General features: G+C 36.6%; 3 protein-coding genes, 1 long non-coding RNA gene and 1 pseudogene across 6 annotated transcripts; 1 reads left to right on the top strand and 4 right to left on the bottom strand.

The window, feature by feature from the left end:
- Nucleotides 1-2,525: 2,525 nt before the first annotated feature.
- Nucleotides 2,526-6,105, top strand: LOC137748924 (protein PGR-like; annotated as a pseudogene). The gene is made up of 6 exons (XR_015959996.1): nucleotides 2,526-2,806; nucleotides 2,890-3,214; nucleotides 3,869-4,111; nucleotides 4,212-4,583; nucleotides 5,292-5,366; nucleotides 5,839-6,105. The product of XR_015959996.1 is annotated as a protein PGR-like (transcript).
- Nucleotides 6,106-6,499: 394 nt separating this feature from the next.
- On the bottom strand, nucleotides 6,500-7,231 carry LOC148698843 (uncharacterized). The gene is made up of 2 exons (XR_015960012.1): nucleotides 6,860-7,231; nucleotides 6,500-6,765 (listed from the first exon to the last, which is right to left on the bottom strand). It is a non-coding gene; the product is annotated as an uncharacterized LOC148698843 (long non-coding RNA).
- A 2,480-nt stretch (nucleotides 7,232-9,711) lies between these two features.
- On the bottom strand, nucleotides 9,712-13,218 carry LOC137747605 (serine/threonine protein phosphatase 2A 57 kDa regulatory subunit B' kappa isoform). Its single transcript, XM_068487745.2, has 3 exons — nucleotides 12,647-13,218; nucleotides 10,690-11,849; nucleotides 9,712-10,551 (listed from the first exon to the last, which is right to left on the bottom strand). The coding sequence occupies exons 2-3, from the start codon at nucleotides 11,839-11,841 to the stop codon at nucleotides 10,195-10,197; spliced, it is 1,509 nt and encodes a 502-aa protein (XP_068343846.2). The 5' UTR covers nucleotides 11,842-11,849; nucleotides 12,647-13,218; the 3' UTR covers nucleotides 9,712-10,194.
- A 1,996-nt stretch (nucleotides 13,219-15,214) lies between these two features.
- LOC137746760 (auxin-responsive protein IAA1-like) lies at nucleotides 15,215-16,934 on the bottom strand. Its single transcript, XM_088677874.1, has 5 exons — nucleotides 16,757-16,934; nucleotides 16,352-16,550; nucleotides 16,090-16,210; nucleotides 15,463-15,524; nucleotides 15,215-15,348 (listed from the first exon to the last, which is right to left on the bottom strand). Exons 2-5 carry the CDS (start codon nucleotides 16,452-16,454, stop codon nucleotides 15,323-15,325), a joined length of 312 nt encoding a protein of 103 aa, XP_088534000.1. The 5' UTR covers nucleotides 16,455-16,550; nucleotides 16,757-16,934; the 3' UTR covers nucleotides 15,215-15,322.
- A 3,158-nt stretch (nucleotides 16,935-20,092) lies between these two features.
- LOC137747423 (palmitoyl-acyl carrier protein thioesterase, chloroplastic) lies at nucleotides 20,093-24,560 on the bottom strand. Of its 2 annotated transcripts, none has more exons than XM_068487527.2 (7): nucleotides 24,194-24,560; nucleotides 22,661-23,190; nucleotides 22,360-22,493; nucleotides 21,528-21,641; nucleotides 21,180-21,351; nucleotides 21,008-21,076; nucleotides 20,093-20,791 (listed from the first exon to the last, which is right to left on the bottom strand). In XM_068487527.2, the coding sequence occupies exons 2-7, from the start codon at nucleotides 23,147-23,149 to the stop codon at nucleotides 20,522-20,524; spliced, it is 1,248 nt and encodes a 415-aa protein (XP_068343628.2). In that variant the 5' UTR covers nucleotides 23,150-23,190; nucleotides 24,194-24,560; the 3' UTR covers nucleotides 20,093-20,521. The 2 variants fall into 2 exon arrangements, with proteins under 2 accessions (XP_068343628.2, XP_088546134.1); XM_088690008.1 differs by having other exon boundaries at nucleotides 24,271-24,548.
- Between the last annotated feature and the right edge of the window lie 803 nt (nucleotides 24,561-25,363).

Here is a 25,363-nt window from a genome sequence, read left to right as displayed (position 1 = left end):
CGTACAGGCCATGTGAGGTCACCGTCCAAATGAAGATGAGAAGTCAAATTGCAATGGCATGAGTCATGACACCATCATCAGGGCTTCCCGTGATTCATATTCACAAGAAATCACTGATTTCCTTATCAATATTAAGGCAAGACTACCTCACCTGCTCTTCTTTTTATTCTTTCATGTATTACAATTGTATCTAACATGGGTTAATAGACAGAAAAATGTGGCTAACGCAGTCCGACCACGTCATCCACGAAGCACCTCTCAAAATATAAAGGGATGACATATAATTTGGTCTTACTCAATTCAATTGATCTTCAACCGGTGCAAGAATTGCCTAGTCAGACAATCCTATTTAAATTTCGACCGTTTATATGTAATCTTGCACCCTGTGAGAGTTGTTCTAATCAATCAGTCTTACCAAAATTTCTCATGTATTTAGATGACTCTTTTTAGCAGAAAAATATCTTTAAACTCAAAATTTATCAACACAAGCAAGACCAAAACACCGACATAATAACACACATAATGTGTATAATACGAGTCAAAATTTGTTCCAAAAGTCATCATATCAACAACATTTAGATTTATGAACTTCACCTAGCACATGTGAATCCATGCTAGCCAAGGTCAAACATGTTTGTCCAAAAAAAAAAAAAATTGAAATGGGGAGGACTTAATTTAGCTATGCAAATTCTTGACATTGCAAAGCGGATGGCGTTCAACATGATCACTATTTACTCAATAGGGAGACAGAAAAAATACAACTTACAAAAGATATGCCACAACAAACCAACCATGGAGAGTTAGCCGTTGAGAAAGGTACCATTCTCTTTGTCTCGTCGAGAAGTATGATTTTCGTTTTTAAATCACTTGATTTCATTGAGTATTGAAGAAGTTATGAATGTTAAAGTTTACCCAGTTTCCATCGAGTTTTCCAGTTTTCTCGCCGACCAATCACCTTTGAGGCTATTTTCCGGTCATCTCCGGCAATCATTGGGCTTTCAAATAGGTATAATCTTGTTTTACACTTTTCTATCTTCATTTTGATATATTATGGGTTTTATTTGGTTAAGAAACGATTGAGTTACAAAGCTTTGAAAATTGCCCAAACTTCCGGCCAAGAGCTCCGGGACACTTAACGGAGTTTTTAATGGAATGACCAAAATGATGGATGGTGGACAATCTCATGGACCAAAAGCGATGTGTTATGCAAATCTCAGGAACCATTTTAACTATTTAACTTATATAACTTCATAAATGAGATTATAATTTATAATCCTAGCTTGCATAAACAATCCTAATAAACATAAGTCCCTTATCACCGACCATCACATTTCAGGATGTCAGAGTGTCAGTTCATGGTTAGTCTTGAAATACTGTCGCGGCTTTCACTACCTTTACATTGCATGGTGTCAACATGTGATTAGTCTTGAAATATCGTCATAGTTAATGTAACAAGTCTTTCTTCATATGTATATAGGTAATGTTAAGAAGACTAAATGTATGAACAAAATTTTGTAAACTAAATGATATGAAAATTGGTGATTGGGTTATTACTCAAGAATTGATAATACTCATTCTTATTAGAAGTTTGTAAATTTATGTACAAATTTAGTCTTCCTACTATTATCCTTATAATCACTTTAGGCCGCCAGAGGGGAATGAAATGGTGGGAACGGGAATTGTACATATCCCTAACCATTCCAGCGTTTACCAAACCATCAGGAATCAAAATGATTGTGGGACCCGCATAAGATCTGGAATTCAACTCCTGAAATTGCCGGAGTCCAATTCTTGAGTGGGAGGAGGTATTTGGATTCCTAGAAATGGTTTTCATTAGGAATTCAAATTTTATACCGATAATACCCTCAAACTCCAAAGATGAGAATAATGTCTGTGTTTGCAGCCTTTGCGATGGTGATGGCTGGCCATAGGTGCTGCCTTCAAGCCCTTGTTTGACAAGGCTAGCGTTCCCGATGAAGACCAAAGAACAGGGAAGATGGTGGTCTCATGATCATGGGTGGGTCGGCAGCAGAGAAAGATGGGGAAGAGACTCGGATGAGAGAGATGCCTAGGGAATTTTAGAAAGGGGTGGGTCAGCAGAGAAAGATGGGAAAGAGAGAGAGGTGCCTAGGAAATTTTAGAAATGGATGGGTCGGCATGGCAGCAGAGAGATGGGGGAGAGAGAGAGGACAAGAAGTAAATTTTCTTTTTTAAAGGGTTTGTTTTATGTTGGTAACCGGTAAGGAGCAATGAAAGAATAAAAGTTACTAGAAAATTAAAAAAATGGTTATTCTCTCTACTGAAGGATGAAAGAATATAAATTTTACTAAAAATAAATTAGTTACAATAGGGGTATTTTTGAAATCACATTAATTTTCATTCCAATTCATGTGAATTAGTAAATAGTTTATATAAATCAATATCATTCGTACTCCGATTTCGACCTATTTTAATAAACAACTTTAACACGAATTTAATTTTGATTTCAACTCATTATAATTCATCTTCAATTCAATTCCCATCAATTTAATTATAGTAAACGAGCCTAAGAGATGTTAAACATTATTAGGCGCAGTGCACAATGAGCACAAATTCTTCCTCATTCCATCCTTCGTTTCCTTCTTTCCCACCAAAATCCCGAAACTTAATCAGCGATAAGCATGGATAAACTTCTAATCCGACCCCTAATCGCGGTCCTAATCTCGTTGTTGATCCCCGCCAGATCCTACCGACGAAAATCACTCGACCCCTCAGGCGCAATTGCGGGTTTTGCCGTCATTACCATCCAGACTGCCGTCAGATACAGGTATCAAATTTTCTTTCCACTTTCTTTCATTTTCTCGGCATCCAAACAGCCTTATTATTGCTAACAAACTTTGCTCCTCGAAGGTACGGATCTCTGCTGCTGGTGTTCTTCTTCACATCGTCGAAGCTGACCAAGGTCGGGTAAGACAAGAAGCGGCGCGTCGATGCCGACTTGAAAAATGGTGGGCAGAGGAATTGGGTGCAGGTCTTATCCAACAGTGGGATTGCGTCGATCTTGGTTCTGGTTCTCTGGGAAAAATCGGTATTGCAGAGAAATGCTTCGACTCGGAAGACTCGTTTCTTGTTACGTCGCTTGTTGGTGGGGTTATTGGTCACTATGCTTGTAGCAATGCGACACTTGGTCTTCTGAGCTGGGAGTGCTCAGCCTCGATTGATCACGACTCTCAAGGTCTGTATGATCGGCTCGATTTTAGCATTTTGTCACTTGGGTTAAGCTAGAATTTTGAAAAGTTTCGATTTTTTTTCCCAATCTTGTTCTGCTTTGCTGCATGTGCCCGCATTTCTATTGATATTTTGAGCTGGAGAAACTTACGTAACGGGATGTTATCGTGGCGGTATTTGAATCTAATAATTCACAATCATTTTGGAAAGTTAAAATGAATGGCTAAGCGTGATTGAGCTGCGTTACCTACCTGGCATCCCGGTGTAGGTGAATTTCTCATTCGTACGTAATAATCAAGGTCTTGGCTAGAAAACGTTTCCTTAAACTCGATAAATAGTTCAATTATCATATGAACACACAAACATATGTATCATTATTTTTTTCGCAGTTCCCTATCGTCTCACATCTTTCTTTTAAAAGCCTAGTTACGTTCGTGCCGTTATTTATGAGTGTTATTTGTGCATCTTTTTATTCTTTGAACTGTTCTAAAGAATACCGATCGCCCTATAGACTAAGGGTATCAAGTATTTGTTCAGTCATGATTGGTATTTATACAGTTTTGGGGAATGTATTGGTCAAGCTTGAACAAAATGAAATTATCTGGCTGCTTGAATACGTAGACTATGGATACTATTTTGGGTTTCCACATTGTCTTGGCAGCCTGTTCAGAAGGGTACCAATGGCGGAGTTACAAAAGCAGGACTACTGGCAGCTGCAGGCTCTGTTATCGGACTGACATTTGTGGTTTTTGGATTTCTCACTACAAAATGCGCATCTGATGTAGCACTGAAGCAGTTGTTGGTGATATCTATTTCTACTCTTGCCGCACTAGGCTGTAGTGTCATCGATTCTCTTTTGGGAGCAACGCTGCAATTCAGTGGATTCTGCACTGTTCGTAACAAGGTGTGTTAAAGATATAATACGTGAATCTGACGTTATCATATTTATGGCAACAATTGAATCTGCCTAACTAATCTCATTCTAACTTCTTTTGTTTCTCTAGGTTGTTGGCCAAAAGTTAAGAAAATCTCAGGTCTTAACTCTCTTGACAACAATGCTGTGAATGTTGTTTCAATACTGCTGACAACAATCCTCACTTCCATTGCCTGCAATTACTTTTCTTGAGATCGACCTGCTCAACCAAATATCTTTCCATTATCAGCTAAGATGGTGTTGATGCAATTCGAAACTGATTCATGCAGACCGGCAGGATAACGATAGTCTCTATCATTGTAAACTATGATTTGGATAAAGGGTTCAGTAAATGCCAACCTACTGATAAGTGTGGTTTGAGGAACTGATACTTCTAGATGGCTAGCGAGCAGCATTGTAGAATTTTCAGCTGCAAAACGTGCGCCAATGAAATCTGTTCGAGGTAATTTCGAGTTACATTAAGTAATGAATTTGATTTTGTTCACACTCGTGATCACATTGTATGTATATTGGCCTTAATCCTAGACCCAACTTGCCTTAATCTTACAATTTTTTATGTGTGGCTGTAACTGATTTTGTCTTGGGAGTTATTAAATTGGAGTTAATCGGTCTTTCCTCTGGTGTGGCGAACTAATTTCACTAAAATGGATGAATTTCGTAGGAATTGGCACCAATAAGTTCATTTACCTTAGATGCAATCATGTGTATATCTCTTTTTACGTGTCTTATCACGTAAAAAAACAATAAATACCACTAAAAATGCAACCGGTTGACCGATTTTTCCAGCTTAATTTAGTGTAGGAAGATCGTGGTCTAGAATATGAAAAGATTACAATGGAAAATGATATATGGTTGATTTATAAAAGAAACTATGATTTTTGCTAGATATCAATCACGTTCGATATTGTATCCAATATACTAAAGATTTGTTTTGTTTTGTTTTGTTTATTTTAATTTGCATGTTGGCAATTAAGGTACACTGTAAGCACCACATCATATATGCAGAGAGATTTTTTAATGTGCTGGAAACACACTAAATGTCATAGTACAAATAGTTGAAATTTTTTTTCAAGTATTCTACCACTTGTATTATAACACCTAGTGTATAAGGCTGTATTTCCGGCACACTAAAAATTTCTCATATATATAGGTTCAAATCTAAAACAGATGGGCGTTTTGGAGAAGATCGAATAAAAAGGGATATGCCCCACGTTTTATTATTCTTGTGAGATTCCTTTTAATGTGCATAAATGGTATAATTCCGCATGGGTACATGCGTGCATGCATACATACATACATACATACGTATTACATACATAGATAACATACGTCCAAAGTCTGCAGTACAAACAAACAAGATCAAAGGGAGAAATTTCACAACATCCATGACGAAATCTCGATCTGGTCTAATAAACAAACAAGGATTTTCATATATTTCACTAGATCATAAGCATTTGCAGGTATTTAGTAAGAATCGCGGTCGAAAACAAAATCGTCACGATACTTGTCAAGATAATTATCTAATTGGGAGAATATTGCGATGATACTAGGTTAACTCGTTAATAGGTTGATCCAAAATCTGTTATTTTCGTATCATATGATTTCGTGTTAGGTTAGCGGGTCATGTAAAAAATTATTAAGTCCTATGATTATGCGTTGTGTGAATTAATGACTGAATTTGACCATGCATTGTGTAGGCTGCAACTGTGCTGGCGACGGCGTACTTATCTGGAGCTAAAGTCATTTTTCGTGGCGTTGGGAAATCGTACACAGGAGAGAGGCACACAACCAGAAAACTTGTCAAGAAACTCTTCAAATGACACCCAACTGTGCTGGCTTCTTAATTTCGTTATAATCACAGCATATATGCTGTTAATTAATTTGTTTGTTGATTATGTAATCTAGTATCGTTATTATGTATTTTCGAAACTTGAAGGTGAATTAATGCAGTTGTTTTGGCACTAGTTTAATGTCAAATCTAGTTAATTATCTGTTGTTCAAGAGCTTCTCCTTCTCTAGTGTAATTAACTGATGTAGAACATATGACCAAGTGAATTGAAGACAAAATAGACTGGGAAAAGACAAACTACAATAAATAAAAAATAACAAAAAAATGTTAGAGAGGTGGTACAAATGGAATCGAGATCCTCGCTGGATCTTGAAGTCCGAAGCCGACGAACCAAATAATTCGAATCACTCATTTTGAATCTTACGCTCCTATTAGTCTATCTTACTGACTCACCTCACAAAATTCAAACATTCAGATCATTCTCCCTCTTTTAAACGATCCAAATTACGCGGTTTGTCGACTCCGAACTGCAAAATTTGAAAAGAATTTAAACGGGCACAAATATGATGTATAAAATATAACCAGAGTAGCATTTTTTATATATAGTTTATTACATTATTTATTCATGAGAAATCTAATCTCCGATTCTGTTTACTTTTATTACAACCCGTCATCCATAAAATTTTAAACTCAGAACCTCCTTTCTAAAGAGCGGAGACTCCAAGTCTCCATCTCCAAATAAAAGATGACAAATCAAGTGCAGCAACAACAGAGTACATCTAAACAGCACTCACAAGTCTCATAGCAGCAGAAACAACAACAAGCTGCAAACAAACTGCACCGAAATTCACAGATCACAAAACGAAATTAAAAGGATAATTGAGGACACATATATAAGTAAAAACTGTAAAAATTTCAGTCAGACTAACCAAGCATAGAGGCAACCCTTCTCCTCGTGGCGCCGTCGAACGTGATCAACCGGCGACATTTCTTGGTACCCCGGTGGTGCATACATTTTCTCTTCTTCCTCCTCCCACCACAAGTTAAGAAAGATAAATAGACTGAGTGCTGATTTTTCTGTGCAACTCTTCTTCTTTTTTAGGCTTACAAATTTGATAGAAATACTGGATGATAAAAGCTGTGTGTGATTTGCAACCACTCAGATTTGGTACCAATCATTTTTATGAGCTTCCATTACAAAATCAGTGGTTGACAGGTGGGTGAGGGAATGAAGCTGAGATTCTATCCCACCACAGAAGTGGGCAGTCTAATTCTTTGTAAGTACAGACAAAATCTCTTAATCTTCGTTGTGGAACACACTTCCTTCTGTGTGGGGTCATTTAAGCCTTAGCACATGACAGCACATGACAACACGTGAGTAACATGCTCTGATATCATTACAAAAGAGTTCAGGAAAAGTTGAGGTAAATAAACCAATTAGTAATATTGGAGGTAGCCCAACTCTTTACGAGGACATGCAAGATCCTTAATTCACCAACGTGAAATTTAGGGCTGGTTGGGTATTGTTGTGCTTTGCAAAAAAAGCTGCTTCTGCTGTGCTGTGAAATAAAGCAGCAGAGTGTTTGGTAAACTTTTTTGTAGAAGTGCTTTTGGAAAAAAAAGCAGTATGATAGTGTTTGGTAAATTTTTATGTAAAACAACTGTGACTGTGTAAAATGATCAAAAAGGGTATAATACTAGATGTGCCATTAATTTAGTTTTCTTAACCAATAAAGGTGAATTACTAAATATACTATATTTGTAAAAGAAAAATATTTATAAAATTTATTTTAAATATTAATTAATATGACAAACTATTTCAATTGAAATATTTTATACTGAATAGCTAGAATTCATTAGTACAATATTGTTAATGTACTTGAAAGTAATCTAATTAGATGCATTCATCGAACTTGCCGCTATTCTATTTCCTAATGCTTTTATCTCATGTGATCCTTCAACTTTATAATTTTGGTATTCATCATCATCATCATCATCACTACTATCACTCTCTTCACAATAGTCTCTGGGGTCATCAAAATGACGATCACATTTAGAATACCTCCATATGTAGTTATAAAAAGTCATTGTAGCAATGACAATCTTCACTTGCTTATTGAATGCGTAATTAGGCATATCCTTTAAAATTACCCATCTTTTTCTTCCATACCCCAAAAGTTCGTTCAATGATGCTCCTAAGAGAAGAATGCATGTGGTTGAATACTCTTTATGACCCGTTGGTTCGGCACCCCTACAAAAGTCCGGGACATGATATATTTCACCTTTATATGGTCCCAAATAACCTCTTATTTGTAGGTACCCCGCATCTACCAAATAATATTTTCCTGACATTTGAAAATTTTGTTTTGTATTGTAATAATTATACAAAGCAAGTATGAAGATTACCATTTGGAGGCTTAGAAAAGTTTAAATTTGGATTCCGTAGCACGGATAGAAAAACCCTTGTATTATGTGCAGTGCCTTTCCATCCGGCACAAGCAAATGTGAATTGTATGTCAAAATTACATGCAGCCATAACATTTTGAGTCGGTATTCCTTTCCTACCAATGTATGGAACTTGATCCAGAGGTGGTATTGAACCCTCAAAAAAATGGGTTCATCATCAGAGAGCAGCCAAACCCTAACCTAAAAATTAAATTAATTAATTATAGCAAAAATTGAAAGCAAGTCGAGTACCTGGTACCCGGAAGGTGACGGCGGTGTGGCGCTAAGACCGACGGAGAGAAAGGAAAAGGAGGAGGAAGAGGTGCAGCAGCAGGAAGGAAGAGGGGCGTGCAGAGTGTTTTGCGAGAGAGAAAGAGAGAGTGCAGAGTGTAGGAATTAGGAGAAGGAGAAAGGAGAAAGGAGGGGGCAGTATTGGCAAATTGAAAAAATTCATTAACTTGGTACTATAGCTCCGTGTTTTGGATAATAAGCGGCTTCTTGAAGTTGCAAAATGCAGCTTCCACTTTTTGACTTTTTTTCATGTGAAACTTTGAAATAAAGTTATTTTGGGATGTTTACCAAACACCAAAATCCCTACAAGTTTTTTTTTTCATCCCAGCTTTTTATTAATCACCTCAATCCCAAACTGCACCTTACATTCTCAACAGCATACATATAAACATACATACATACATGTTTACGTGCATATATATATATATATATATATATATATATATGTACACATGTATACATGGTGTGTATATACATTTACACATGTGGGTACATACGCGCAGGCCATGTGTGGTCACTGTCCAAATGGAGATGTGAAGTCAGATTCCAATGGCTTGAGTCATGACACCATCATCAGGGCTTCCCGTGATTCATATTCACAAGAAATCACTGATTTCTTTATCAGTATTAAGACGAGACTACCACACCTTCTCTCTTTTTATTCTTTCATGTATTACAATTGTATGATTCTAACATGGGTTAGTAGACAGAAAAATATGGGTAATGCAGTCCAACCACGTCATCCATAAAGCACCTCTCAAAATATTAAGGGATGGCGTATAATTTGGTCTTACTCGATCCCATTGATCTTCCACCGGTGCAGGAGTTGCCTAGTCAGACAGTCCTATTGAAATTTCGACCATTTGTATGTGATCTTGTTTCATGTGAAAGTTATCCTAGTCAACCATCCCTACCAAAATTTCTCAAGTATGTAGATAAACTCTTTTTAGCAGAAAAATAACTTTAAACTCAAAATTTATCAACACAAGCAAGACCAAAACACCGACACAATAACACAAATAATGTGTATAATACGAGTCAAAAGTTGTTCCAAAAGTCATCATATCAACAACATTTAGATTTATGAACTTCACCTAGTACATGTGAATCCATGCTAGCCAAGGTCAAACATGTTTGTCCAAAAAAAAAAAAAAACCCAAAATAAAAAATATGAAATGGGGAGGGCATTAATTTAGCTATACAAATTCTTGACATTGCAAAGCGGATGGCTTTAAACATGATCACTATCTACTCAACAGGGAGACAGAAAAAATACAACTTACAAAAGATAGGCCACAACAAACCAACCCTTCTGTAAAGATACAAGATGTGTCAACAAACATAACACACAGCAAGCAAAACGGTCCTTTCAGCGCAGCGGGATCATCTATCAGTACAACTCAGAAGTACAACATCCAAGCACTAACACAATCTGCACCATTTGTTATCTCTGGTCCAGTTCAGAACCAAATTTTGATACTCCATTAGAGCTGTCAAACTATGCATGCCAAGTTCCTTACTTAAGAAATTAGCAGACAACAGGGTAAGCAGGAGGTTTTATGGGAGATAAAAAGTTACAGGCTACAGGTTGGACCCCAGCCGCAGTTTCCAAGCGTTCCCATGTTAACCTTCGCTTCTCAGCTGCAGCGCTTGACCTTAAATTTTCCTCCTCCAACTTACATTGGCAGGCAATTACCAGCTCCTCATCCATATCGCAAAATGTCTTCTTCACATTCAGGGTCAGGTTCAGCACTGCTTGATTCCAGTGGTGTTGGGTGTTTCGCTCAATAGCTGGGAAGACAAGCGGCAAGATCACCTGGCGGTTATGTGCGACAAGGTTAAGGATGTGTTCATTGTTCCACAGCAAGTGGGCTCGTTCAGCCACCTAAAACAAGAAATATGTCATCGTTTAGAAGCATCATCAGTTGAATGACCTAGATCATGCTAACGTATAGTTCTTTACTATCAAGCAAGCAAATTTTCAGTCAAACAGGGGGTTCCAGTTTATGCAGTAGAATATTACCTGGTAATGAAAACTATTGAGGCAGCATCTTATCCGCCGGAACAGGGGAACCATGACCCTTTGAAACTCATCCATGCTAGTCATTTCCAAAACCTCTTCTAACTCGCTTAAAAACATCAACTCCTTCTGGCTATTTGTTACAGGCCAGTACTTCAACAACCCCTTTATTACAGTACTCGCCAATTTCGGATCCTTATCTATAAACTGTACAACACAATATGTCAACTGCTGATGATAAATACCCACGGACTTTGGTTTGTGTAGAGGAATCAGAGCCCTCCACAAAAATATCTTGTGTTCCTCCTTCAGTGGCAAAGCAAACCCACTAATTACACTTCCAAAAATCTCCAACAGCTCAGAAATTCCATTATGCCTTTCAGTTTCGAAAACAAAACGATATATGATATTGCTGACAGCTTTCCGAATAAATGGCCTGTGTACCATGAACTTTCCATAAATCCTATGCAGAATGGTTTTCAAACAATCTCTTTCTCTTGGGTCCTCAGAGTCAAAGAGGTCAAGTAATTTTACGATAAAAGAGTGATCCACATGCTTTTTTGCCACCTTTACATCAAGTGAACTATAACTGATAAACCGAACCAGAAGATCATACACAATTTGCAGATATGACCAAGCAGGATCAAACATTGGTTCTTCATCTTCTGTTTCAACCCCAGTAAAATTAGATCGATACTTAGGTGGGAAAACTCTAAACAGGTTGACTGCACACATTTTACACACTGCAGAAATTGCTGGTTCAGTGAACTTCACAGTCCCAGAAGAAACATAATCAACAAGTTCTATCAATGTTTCACGTTTGAGATCTTGCTTAACTGGATCACTGGAATCGACGAACTCACAGCAAAGGTTCAGCTTGCTGATAAATAGATTATGCTTCTGTGGGTTTGAAACCTCCTTGAAGGATAGATGGGGCTCCACTGCCTCAGCTCCGGCTGCGATGCTTGATGGGAAAACTGCTGAAGACACCCGCTTGACAACATTTAATTTGCTTGTAAGAGAACTCCCACCAATTGTACATGGGAAGCCACTCCCCAAATTGGAAGTATTGCTGCCAGAATCACTCCCTATAGAATCTAGTGAATCAGACTTCGACGACTTGCGAGGAAGTTTGCTTAGGATTTGCTTCAGCATGGTGGACCCTGCATAATCCAACCAACATTTAAGATGGCGAAGTGTTGTAGCAATCAAATCAATACATCAATGCATAAAACCTTCAAAAAGAACATTTTCAGGCACATCAGCTACAAAACCATCCACATATATGGAGTGTAATCATAGTACTACAATGTCCCGCAAAGGGATTACACAACAAAGCAATATAAGACTTCAACTGTGTAGGTAGTAACGGGAAATGAAAAACAGACTGAGCGGAACACAACTTGCGATGAAATTGAAGCCGTTTAGAAGACAACTTCAGTTAGTAATATCTACATGACAGCATTTCTTCAGTAAAGTCCAGAACAAAAGCATATACAAGTAACAATTGAACTGAATCTTTCACCCACCAGATCAACCTCAAAAGCAATCAATTCAAAACATGAAAATTTTATACACCAATAAAAATCTAACAAATACTTCTATCTTACTAAAGAAGAACATCAATCTGACCAAAAAAGAAACAAACACTACAGAAAGAAACAAGTTAAAAACAAGTCTCTAATTAGCAACAAATTATAAGATAATAAATGCCTATAAAGTTACTAGATTTTGGTACAACAAACAATGGAAACTCAGATCTGCAACAAAAACACAATTATAACACAGATCTACACCAACCCCAGATCACAATTATCATAAAACCCTCTCAAAAAAGAAAACTTGGGCATGATCTACACAATGCACAAACAAAATTCATCAAGAACAAGAATTTGAAGTCTACCCAAGTTAACTAAACTGAACACAAACATTCAAGGAGAGAGAAAGAGGAGAGAGAAACCTGTTTTGGAGCTTCTGGGTGTGCTTGTAAAAACCAGAGAGAGACACTTTTTAGCAAATGAGAGGAGCAGAGGAGGAGGTCATGGTATCCACAAAACTACCCAAAATGTAATTTTGGGTGAGAAATGAAAAAGCAATTTACTTTAGAATAAAAGGGAAGAAAAACACAAGGCAGGCAGCACAGAGAGAGAGAGAGAGAGAGAGAGAGAGAGAGAGAGAGAGAGAGAGAGAGAGAGAGAGAAGGATAGAGAGAGGGAGGGAGAGGCAGCGTTTGGCTGTGAAAAAAATGATGCTTTGATCCACTATCTCCCTTTATGTTGGACAAAAAGCTTAAGCTAGAGGGCTTCCATGGGAGATCAATACGAGGTCCTCGATTGAATAGAAGAGGCGGTGTGGCATTTTCTGAGAATTGCAGGCGCCAGTCTCCACCCAACAAAAATAAAGTTCAACACTTTTGGGTTCAGTTGGTAGAGAGGAAAAATGAAAGAAAATAAATTATATGAAAAAATAGAAAACTATTTGAGAAATATTCCTTAAGCTAAGCTTGGCTGAGCTGAATAAGATCCGGATGGGATTTTCATTTGGTAAAAAAGCATTGCTATTATTGTACTTGTGGGGCACCGAAAGCGGCCTCGTTGTGTACCATGTTAGCAGTAGCACCAACCCAACTCTTGTGTATTGTTCCCTTTCTAACTGATATTTTTGTTGGTCCATTTGGTGTACTTATGTTTGATTAGCCCTGAACAAAGAAGAGGGGTAGATGGAGAGGACTAATAACCCACTCTAATGATGCTATTATGACAGTATCTCTTACGCATTAATATATTTTAAGTTTAAGTTGCAACTTGTATTGATGCATCAGATATTGAATATGTCATAGTGTAAATCCGAACATGCGTTTTTTTACTTGAGATACCTTCACATTAGTATCTTACATAGAATTAGACGAGGCATAGACTCCCCAACATATATTGTACATAATCTTTTTAACCCAGTTGGATTATTTAGGTAACTCGACTTCTATAAAGCGTTATCATAAAATGAGAGAATCCAACTCATGACCTCTAATGATAATACTAAATTCTGTTAACAAACTAAGTTACAAATTCCTTATTTGAATAACTCGGCTTAAGATCTTGCTTTGTAATTTAACTGTGAGCCTTCTGCGTTTAATCATTGTATGAACTTCGTGGCTTGAATTATTATAATTAACTTTTATTAAGATAGTATGTGAAACGTAAAAATGATATATGGATAGCACCACCCTTTTAAAAAAGAAAAGAAAAGGAACCATAATGCATGTTGGCCAATTTAACAAAAGGTTAATCTTTTGATTTGTTCAATTGTTCCCCAGGACAAATGATGGGATCAACATCATAACTAAATGACAAAATATAGTGCCAAGCCTTGTCCTACCCAACAGGTGCCCATCAATTAGTTGGTAAGCAGAAAAAATGTGTATTAAACAAAAATAAAGCAAAGTAAAAATAATAAAAGGTTGGAGTTTGCTTATCGGCTTTGAGAAGCAAAGAAGACCAAATGATTCCCATAACAATAACTTTGTTTCCATTTAACTTCAATCTCATCCGTTATAGTGAACTTTCTTTGTAGAGTTATGCTTGTCTAATGACATTCTAACAATAACAACAACAAAATCTTATTCTACTAAATGAGGTTGACTTTATATATGAATCATAGAACGTCATTACACTCAATTTTGCATCAAATCTTCCGTTAATTCTAGGTACTATAATTGATTGGCACCCTGTTGGGTAGAACAAGGCCTTGCATGCTAAGAACGTAAAAATATTTTTGCTCTTTACATGTGATGACTCATTTTTCTTTATTATATTGTTTATATTGTGATTTGCACTATTTTTCTTTTATTCAAGTAATATTTTGATTGTTCTAATCTAATATATAACGAAAGAATTCGAACATGAGTGTAAAGAGATTATCACACTATTCTAGCTAATTAAAACATTCTAACTACACCAAATTAAGGGTAATTAGAATGGAAGTTGCGAGTTACACTTATTAGTAAGAACGGTGTCCTTTTTCTCGTATCCAAGTTCGGAAAGGTTAGGAAGTTTACACGAAGGTATTGATTTGGGAGAATTTAACAGCAAAATGCACATGACTTTGGCTCAGTACAAGTACTTATTAAGGTCAAGATGATGTTGTCAAAAAACAAAAGCTGGTGCGCATTTCTGGCATAAACTAAGGAAGCTATTATTACTAACCAAATGATCAATTTGCAGTAAAAGTAGTAGGGCAGAGTTACTTTTACTGGTGCAGCTGTAATTACCATCAAAGTTTCACTGAATAACACACAACTGAAAAGAGAGGGGGTGGAAGGTACAGTCAAGTTAAATTCTCTCTTATTTTTCTGACTAAAATGGCTTTAACAAGGAAAATAGGGACACCTGAATTGAGATTTTATTCGTATCTCACAATTTGAAGCCGACAAATCGAGTAATTTGGATCATTTATTTTAAATTTTACAGTCTTTATTAGTCTATTTTATTGGTCTGCCACATAAAAATTAATGATTTAACTGTCGAAATTTCTTCTCCCTGTCTTAAATAGTTCAAATTACGCAATCCGTCGGCCCTAAACTAGGGAATCTGAATTCCATCCGTATGTAAATGATGAGCAGTACTATTTGTATCCATGGTCAGGAAGGAATCTGAGTCCTTGGAGCTGCAAAATGATTACATCAAATATTATATGACTACCTTTTAAAAGAAGAAATAAATGAAGTGAAATTAAAAGGGATTATCTATTTCTAGTTTGACGGTGCAGGACGCCCTGTACCTATCCCAACAGCATCTGAACTTTTCATCAACCGAATACGCTTGCATGATTCTATAAACATCCTGCAATTAATTGGAACAAAAAACAAAGAAGAAAACGTATGGTTATACATAGGCTTAGGGTTTGACAAATCACATGAAAGCAAATTGCATAACCAAACTTAAATCTGGAAAAGAAAATAGAAGTATGATGAACAAGAAATAGACCGAACACTAGTCACATAAATTGGCTCTATATTAATTTACGCAACCACGTTAAATCAAGATTCTCATAATTGATGAAAAATCAATAAGATAATATTTAAATTTACAGTTTATTCTATGATTGTCCCACTAACCAAACTCCACTCATGCTAAAGAGTTGGCCATTTAGAAGGTTAGTGGGGATTTGAATTAGGGTCGCTAGTATGTAACAGTTTGCCAACTCAACTATATATAACCATGAGGATTAACATGCACATAGTACTCTTGGCTTGCTACATATATACTTAAACACTAACTAATTTTAGTTATATGAAATGTTTTGGCAGATTTGTGACAATCATTTTCATTACACATGCATATGTAACGCTTTCAGTTATTTTAAAAACACTTCCATACGAGCCCGTAGTAGGTACTGGCAACTTACTTCCAAGGGACTTCTCCAATTAACATCCAGTCTCCATCCTTGTCTTCATATGTCAGCACATATTGATCCATTCCTTTCAATGTAGGTTTCATAACCTCATTGCTGTCCTCAATACACTTACCTAATTAAAACATTATCCAGATGAACTACTAACCTTGTATTTATTAATTAGAGCTTGTATCACAAATTTATATTGGTATAACAACTAGTTAATTAACTATCGCTAGCCAGATTTTAGCTTAATTAACTTTATAATACTCACGGCATATGGTTAAGAAAGTGAACATTTGGTCTAAGGCTCTCAATAGCTCCTGATAACTTTTGTACACCTCCAAATCTAGTTTTACGCAGATAAGGAGCTCCATCTGCACTCACTTTTACATTCCTTCTGCCTGCTTTCCACCACCACTAACGCCTTCTGTCTCATCGATCTTACCGGCGGCCACCCAATTATTCTTGCTCTGAATATCAAAACCCCAAATACACAGTTCGTTAGACAAAGCTGAAATGAAAATGTCGACAAGCTAAACAAGTATGGTGATTTAGTCAACTTTTGACATGGATGTATAATTCTTGGAGTACAATTTAAAAACTGAACGATTTGATATCACACATCGGAACTATGCATGTAAGAAACAACATATGTAAGTTAAAACAAAATCTTTACTTTGCAGCTGGGGCTTTGATGACGGCGGTAGTAGTACTTGATGATGAACTGCCACGTGGATAGCTCCCGGTAGAGCTTTTCCGGAGGCCAATCTGATCAACGGTCTCCATGAACCCCGGTTCATCGAGCTGCTGCTGCTACTACTTATCTTGAAGTTGAACACTCCAAAGACACGATGATGATCTAACTAGGTCTTTCAAAACTTGGAGAGGAAAAACTTTGACTGCAAAGAAGCGGATTACTTTGTCCATGCCAACTGGTCTAAATCCACATCTTTACCTCCCTTAACATTTGAAAGACTTATAATATACTTTTGTTCAAGGACAACAAAAATATTTTCCAAAAACACAAAATGGTATATAGCCGTTTTCACATCATCTCTTTCGTTTCCTTCCCTTTAATCATAAAACCCATACAATATGTGAGTATCTCATGAAAGAAAGGTGGTTTTGAAGTCGATAAATTTATTGACAACAAAAATAATTAATTAAGCTGTTTTATTAATAGTAATAATAATATATTAATCCTTCAATCAACTTGGATCACTAAACTCATCTCTCAAAATGTAAAATAAAACAGGATGTCATTTAGTATTATGTTTTGAATGTATTAGTTTTTATTTGTAAATGAGAGATTTTAAGTTTAATTTTCATCAAAACGAATTCGAACCAATTTATTATAACTAGTCATTGTAAGACTTGGTTCACGCTTCAATCTCTTAGTGTAAATAATATGATATGTTTCAAAAAAATGTAAATAAAACTATAAAAAGTGTGGGGTGGGGGGATGACTCGTTGACTACAACTAAAGTGCTTCAAGTTCCCAAAGTAAGGATGACATAAGTCGACAAGCATGTGGCAAGTGTTGGAATGTCGAAAAGGTGTCGCCTTTCAATTCGTTGAATTGAAATCCAACAAGTGGCAGCCACTAAAAATGAAAATGAAGATGCCTATATTGCTACACCAGCACGCAGCTTAACACAACCAGTTTTAACTTTAGATTACTTGTTAATCTTCTTTCTTTTTCTTAATCCAGTTAATATTTAATTAAACATTTACTTAAACCCTTGTTCAGCTGAAATCTCACTATTATCAAACATTGGCGAGATTCATAGGATTAGACATCAGTCATCTAATTCATAGTTATGGATTCATAATTTTTTTTCTTCTTCTTGATATCAAGATGAAGTTCACACGCTACTTTTACTAGTTACGTTTGACTCATTACCCTGCCTCAGCCTATTAGAGGCATTTAGTTAAACCTTTTGAGTCATACTCAAAGGCCTGACAAAAGAGTTGTGTTTGTCGTGTTCGTGTCGTTTGTGTCATACTCATTATCTTAATGGATCATGTGGTGTCAAACTCGTTATGTTAACTGGTCTTAATAGGTGACCTGATAATGAATTGGTAACGAGTTCTTAACAGGTGATCCGATAACAACTCAACTCGTTAATGAGTCATTTCGTATCCGGGTAACGGATCATGCCAAGAAATTGTCAAGCCTAATCTCTAGATCTGGCTAACGATATGTTATTAGGTTCTTAACGGATGACCCAATAACGATCCAACTTATTAAGAGGTTGACCTGAAATATGTTATTTTCATATAATTTTGTGTTGGGTTAACGAGTTGCACAAGAAATTGCCAAACTTACTCAAAGATACCATCAACTGAATAGCGGGAAGTGAGAGCAATTTTATACATTAACGTTTACAGTGGATCCACGAGTGTAGTCGTAGTTATATAGAATTTCATAGAATGATTCAAAGTTTGAATTAGTTGGCATATGATGGTAATAATTAATAATCAATGTATTTGGTTTTGCGCCGTTTAATTTCAATTAAGCAATTGGAGATTGGTCCCTAATCATGTGAGGTCTCATGCTGAGTTTTGAGCTTTCAACCTACACATGTGCAATTGTTCATGCATATGAGTTGTATTAAGAACAAAGCAAAGCCATTAAATATGCTTTTTTTTTTTTTTTTTTTTTTTGAGTTTTAATGAAAAGTCCGCGATACTGTTCACTTTAACGAAAAATCACATTTTTACACTAAAAAGTCAAACCTGATACTATTCACTTTACCCTTTATTTTGTCCTTATCATTAACTCAAAGTTTTCAAGTCATTTTTATTAGTTTTCTTTTTTTTTTCCCTCTAGTTTTAACTGTAGCATTTTAATTTGGACTTTTTATAGTGTTATTTCTTCACAATAATATGGGCTTAAATCAAATGCCAACAAGCATAGACAACTTCAGGTAGAATAGCCAAATCAATAACCTTCACCTTCAGCTTCACAATTCAGCTTTCAGCCAAAAAAGTGGAGTACTTTTAAGTTTATTCATTTGTTATAAGTAGGTAAAAGAGAGAAAACTTTTGTTAGAATCGAAGTAGGACATGATCAGTGTATCACTCTGTATTGTTCTCTTTACTTGTGTTAGATAAGAAAAATGAATATAGAAGGAAAGAAGTGAGAGAAACTTGTAGAATTTCTTTCTACAATATGATTTGATCTTTTGTTGTTTTGTAAGGAAAATGCGAAGTTGTTTATGTGTATTTTGGGGTCATAATATGACTCTTTTATATGGGCAGAAATCATAGATACAAACAACCATAATCTTACGGCTATGACAGTCAGAAAGCAAAGACTCTCGTAGCAAATAGTAGGTGAAAGCTTATCCAACACACGTGGGGCATCCATATTTGCAATATTATTTGAATTTTTACTTATGTTTTATCAACTCATCGGTTTTTGTCCTTTATGTTCCATACTCTTATCAATTTGGTCCTAACAATCCACATGGCACCATGTGATTGGCTTCCTAGGTTCCATCTTTGTGTCACATCAGCTCCGTTAACAGGTTTTTAACGAAATCAAACAGTAAAGACAAAATTTATGAGTTTCAAACATAAAAGGCCAAACGGATGAGTTGATAACAATAAATGATCATTTGTGATAAAAACTACTTATTTTCCAACTCAAAAGATCAATATAAATAAAAACATTAGCGGAGCCTAGCTAGAGCATAACTAGAACAAAGTTCAGTCGATCAGTGTATCATTAAAATATCCCTTATGTATGCGGTGTACTAAAAGTTATTCGAAAAATTGGTACTAGTAGACCGCACACTCCTGTTTATTTCTAACCTTTCATAAATCAAATAAAAATCAAAAGACAAACAAGCACACAAGAATAAAATAGGTGTACGGAATTATTTCCATAAGAAAAATGGGGATTTTAATTAAAATTAAAAAATTAAAAACTGGTAGTAGAGAATGCAATACAAGAGAAGGTCATTATTCACAGAGACACCAATCTTCCTACCAAACGATCCAAATGTGAAACAATGAAAAAATTTTGCCATATCTAACTAGAAAAAAAATGCCAAAAGTAGTATCGTCTTTTGCCCGGTTTCCCAAGACAATTAACCTGGAGTCAGGATACAACACGAAAGGTTCCGAGTGGCACAAACCGATAAAATTACAGGCACAAAACCACCATGGCCGGGCAAAGCATAACGACGCAGACTATTAGGGCGGAGAGAGGGATGGGGAGAGCGAGAGCAAGAGAGAGAAGAAGAGTACACATGGGCTAATTACAAAAGGACTACATTTTATCCTTTTTCCAAAGATGACAGATGGGAGGGAATATATATAGGGTGAAGAAACATATAAAAATCCGAGAAACATGAGCAGGTTTGTACACAAGCAATGGGCACACGCTGGTGAGACTGGTTGCCATCCCAGCCGTAAGGAACCTAATGTTTTGCTATGCGCTTTCTGCTGGAAGATGACCCAGAATCCCAAGATCGTTGGCATATTTGGGCCTCCAGTCAGTCCTTCCCCTAACAATCTCGGCCCCATCCTCGAGTCGAAGCATGTGCTGGCACTCCACCCCACCATTACTTCCCAGGTTGCCGATATCAGCACCTGAGACTGCAGTCAGGGACTGAAGAACACTGTCCCTCCCGCACTCCCTCCTATACTCCAGAGTCATAGAAGAGAGCTCATGACTCTCCAGGATTGGCAAGGGAGCACTCTGCATCAACCAGAATCATCTTTAAGTTAAAGAGGTGTGTAAAAAGTACAAGATGTAAAAAAGAAATGATCATTATCCATCCAAAATCTCGATGCAACACACCCACTAATTACTTTTGGGCTTGGTATGTAAGTTCAACTTAAACTCAGAATCAGCAAACCTACTAGTACAACTTCAAGTAATGAAAAGAAAAAAACTCCATTGACAGAAGTTTACCTCGAGGATCCAGCCAATGTACTTCACGTTATTAACGTGCTGGTTGACATCTAAGTCACTCCATCTAGGCTGCAAATAGAGGGGGAAAGGAAACATAAAAAGAAAATCCTTCATAGTGAGCAAGTAGCTAAAAGAAACGCGTTAGAATTATGTGCAAAGATGATTGACTTACAGTCAAACCAGAGCGAACAACGTCCGCTGTTTTGTCATCAAGTTTCGGCAGTTTCCTGCCATCTTCCTCCACAACAGGAGGAGAATTCATAAAAAAAGACTCTATTTCACCGCGAACTTCATCAGGCATCTTTGATAATCTCCTCGTCACTTTATTCATCATCACCCACACACTGCAAAACCAACAGCGAAAACAAAGGCCATACAAATCCCAGTCGGTTACTCTTTAGAACACCATTTAATTGTGCAAGAGCGCCATATTGCTGATTGAATTGCCAAAAGCTACCTTAGATCTGTAATATAGAAAACATTTCTTAGACTGCAACTAATGAACAGGAATAACAATTACCTGGAGGCTCTTGTTAGAATTTGGCCAGTTTTCAAGTCCTGGATAATCCAATCACGACGCATTCCATTCTTCCCAGAGGCACTAACCCAAGTGTCAACTTGAACAACGTCACCCCTGCAAGAAAGAAACAATTTGAGTCTATCACCATAATAGTCCAATCAAATTTATGAATGACAAATCCTTCCATTCAGAGATAATAGTTATATATAGTCATCAGCTAAAACAGATGGTATACAACTTGTCAATTTTAACCTAGTTGGGCATAGAAATGATGTATTAGTGCATGTTAATTATGTTCCCAAATTCGTCGATACTTTAGCACTCATTCTTGTATTGGGAATTTTGAATAGTTAGCTTTTGCCTCTAGTAACTTCCTCTTCTAAAACAAGACATCAACTCGCAATAACCAGAATGCAAATGGATATGAATACATCAACTGGCTCATAATACATTCAATCTTTGTGCCAAAATTATTACAACATAGAAAGACGAAAGAAAATACACAGTGAAGAGAAACAAAAAGAACATTAATGAGAAATTAGCTCCGCTATCCACAAATAACATTTTGAATTACTGTAATAATGCATCAACAGTGTGCTTGTCTTTTTTACGAATACCAAATTGAATAGTAACTTTTAAAGTGTCCCCACTACTATTCAAGGCTAATCCTAAAATTATACATAATTCATACAATAGATAACGGCATAGCAGAACCAACATAAATTCCAAAATAGTAAAGTTAATGAACCCAAATCCATAAATGAATAAGCGACAAGGCAAAATAAAAAGTAAACGACTTTTCTGGTAGAAGAGCAAGATGCATGTGACTTACCAAGTAGGATAGCGGTCTACCACAACCTGCATCTTTGTTACAACCCATATCAGGTTTCTTACAGTCATCTCTGGAGTTGAACCAAAACCATCTCCCAGAAGCCCAGCAGTCTTAACATGATTAAGTGCTGTTTCCTGCAGCCCGAAAAGAGAAGTATGTAAAACAAAGCTTGTGAAAAAGAAAATGCACTCAAGCTCAAGAACGTGAACCAGTCACAGAACATGCAATTTGTGCTTCAATCTCTTTAACTACAAACTGAATTTGAATTTGTCATAACATAGAAATTGAATTTGTCAAAAACCTGTAAATGATTCATTAATGTCTCTATTGAAGCCGTACGATCAGCACCTATTTCGTATGATCTAATTGAGAAGTTCTGGCGAAAGACAAGACCATCCTGAACAATTCGTCCAAGACCAAATGGGTCAATGAGCATGTCAGGTCGCTTGGGTTTCCAATCAAGCATCGTCCATTGCTTCTCTGCAGCCAAGAAGATTGTGGTAATAGCAGCAAGGAGCACACTCCAATCAGGTAATTGGTTAATGAAAGTCCGTGCAGGAGGGGATGAAATGTCATCCCCATGCTTCCCACTTTCCACAGTCGCCAAACCAACGCTAGTTCCATTTATCTTTGGAGGGGCTTGAGCATTTGCCTTTACCTGCAAACCACTCGATGCAGACTTCGATTTGAGTCCTAAATTGGCTGACCCGAGCTTGGTGTTCTTGGCGCTAGAGTCTGAGTTGGGAGAAGAAACCGGAAAGAACGACGCAGTAGCAGCAGTGGCTACCATGATGACAATTGGATCAGAGCAAAGAGTCACCGATCCGAGCACTGTAACAATAAAATTCCAAATTTATCAATGTAGTTTCACATGGGAATACAAAAATAACCAAATCTTCAGCAATATACACAAAATGCCAGCATGTTACAACTGCGGGCATAAGAGCCAATTGCCAGGTAGCCACTGACACCAAAACACCGACGGTAATGTAATTAGAACAAAAACTGAGAACAATTCCTTCCCTAACAAATTAGGCCAACAACACCACCTGATTCCATACTCAGAAACCAACGAAAAATCCAACAGAATTTGTACTGTGCAATTATCCATTTTTTGTTTATTTGTTTGGGGAAAGCAGTCTAGAAGACAACCCAATTCAGAAACTTAAACAAGACTCAACATTCAAAATTTGAAAAACATATTCTCCTTACAAAACTGAAAAATCGAGGAACAAAAACTAAAAATTACTCTAACCCCATAAGGGCTAGCAATTAAAATTTTAAGCATACGTTTCAATCATCAAACATTGTGTATAACCAAAACTGAAAACACGAAAAATTAACAAAAGTATCAGAGAAACCTAAAATTATTGAGAAAAAAGTGCACAACCAGCTGAAATTATAAAACTTTATCAAAAATTAATCTGCCTAAAAAAAATAGAATTAAGAAAGTACAATGATTGATACAGCTACGGCCTAAAAATGAAAACTTTTGGAAGATATGCAGAGAAAATCAAGGCAGATCTGAGCTTCTGCATCAACAAGCATCCAGTGAGAAATCACACAAACATTTCATATGCCATATAAATGTTTCACAATACGAAAAGAGAACCATTTTTCCACTTCGTTTCTTAAAGCAAACAAATTTTCTTCCTTGTCTGTTTGGTTGCCGAGAAAATGCAGAAACGAAAAGAAAAATAAATCAAAATTTCAAAACTTTCTCATATAGATCTCCAATTTTAACAGCCGGAGATAACACCTCCCCCTCAAACCAAACAAAAAAAACAGAAACAACGCGGCAACAACAACAATATTCCCATTCATTCCGTCTTACCTCAACTTTCTCGGCAACCAAACAGACCCCCTCCGGAAGAAATCGAGAAAGCTTTCTGGACCTCCTCCTGCCCTCACCTTAAACCAAACAAACTTGAATCTAGAGCAGATGGAAGGCCTATTGCGTCATTCCGGATCGGCAAAACCTCGAGTTCTGCGTAGTTTCCAGGGTTTTCCGATTCTCCTTCGGTGGTGGTAGTGGGGGTGGTGTTTCTTTTAGCTTTTGAGAGAGAGAGAGAGAGAGAGAGAGAGAGGTGGGATTTTAGGGCCAGCGGTTTTGTGGGTGGTGGAGAATTGGCGTCCAGCGAGGGACTCAATATATAGTTTCTCAACCTGGCTTTACGTAATCCCGCCTCATTCCGAACTTCTTCACCCGACACCATTTTCCTTCTTTTATTTACGTCTTTGCCACTCCCACCTTTTTTTTTTTTTTTTTTTTTTGTTAAACGGATTTATTAATTCGCCAACAATTACTGTTGAGTTTTTTTTGGTTCATTATTATTGTGTTATTTTGGGTTAACATTATTGTTATTGTTGAGTTGAGGGACCTTTTATGTTTACCAAATTGCAGAAATTGTCGTTATGGTGGGGTTATACGTAAATTTTAGATTATATGGTGGTAAAAAAGAAAAAGAAAAAAAACTGTTGATGACACACATGTGTGAATAAGTTATCAATTTCAGTCCAAATCAAACTTAACATCTAAATTGTTTAATTTTTTTGTAAGAGATCTTGTAACGCAGTTAGTTAAGAGTATTCGTCGTTGCATCGTCTTGTAGTTTAAACGAGTTTAGTGTAGATCATCATATTGTTTGTCGAACAAAAAAAGTCTAATTATGTCCATGTATGCCTCGTTTTAAAGAATGAAATGTCATTTCAAGCCTAATTTAAGGATCAAACAAACTTTGCGTGCCTAAACTCAGCCAAGTTAGCTACAATGTGAACCACACATAAACGAATCTATTCGAAAGATAAATATGATGACAACAATAATTGCGAATTCTCTTAATACTATTTGAAACGCTTCACTTTTATTATACTTTGTATTGAGTCAATTTAGGAAATTATGAATACATTAGTGAGTAGTTTAATATCACCATCATTTTTGTTCAAAATTTGTAACATGTCATTTTTAAAGGTGTAAAAAGAGCAATTTGGACCCTCCCCTCAA

Source organism: Pyrus communis, chromosome 2, assembly GCF_041283825.1.
Source record: "Pyrus communis isolate YQ-2024b chromosome 2, ASM4128382v1, whole genome shotgun sequence".
NCBI lineage: Eukaryota > Viridiplantae > Streptophyta > Magnoliopsida > Rosales > Rosaceae > Pyrus > Pyrus communis.
Note: the sequence above shows the minus strand (reverse complement) of the source record. Positions and strands in the feature narration are given on the sequence as shown.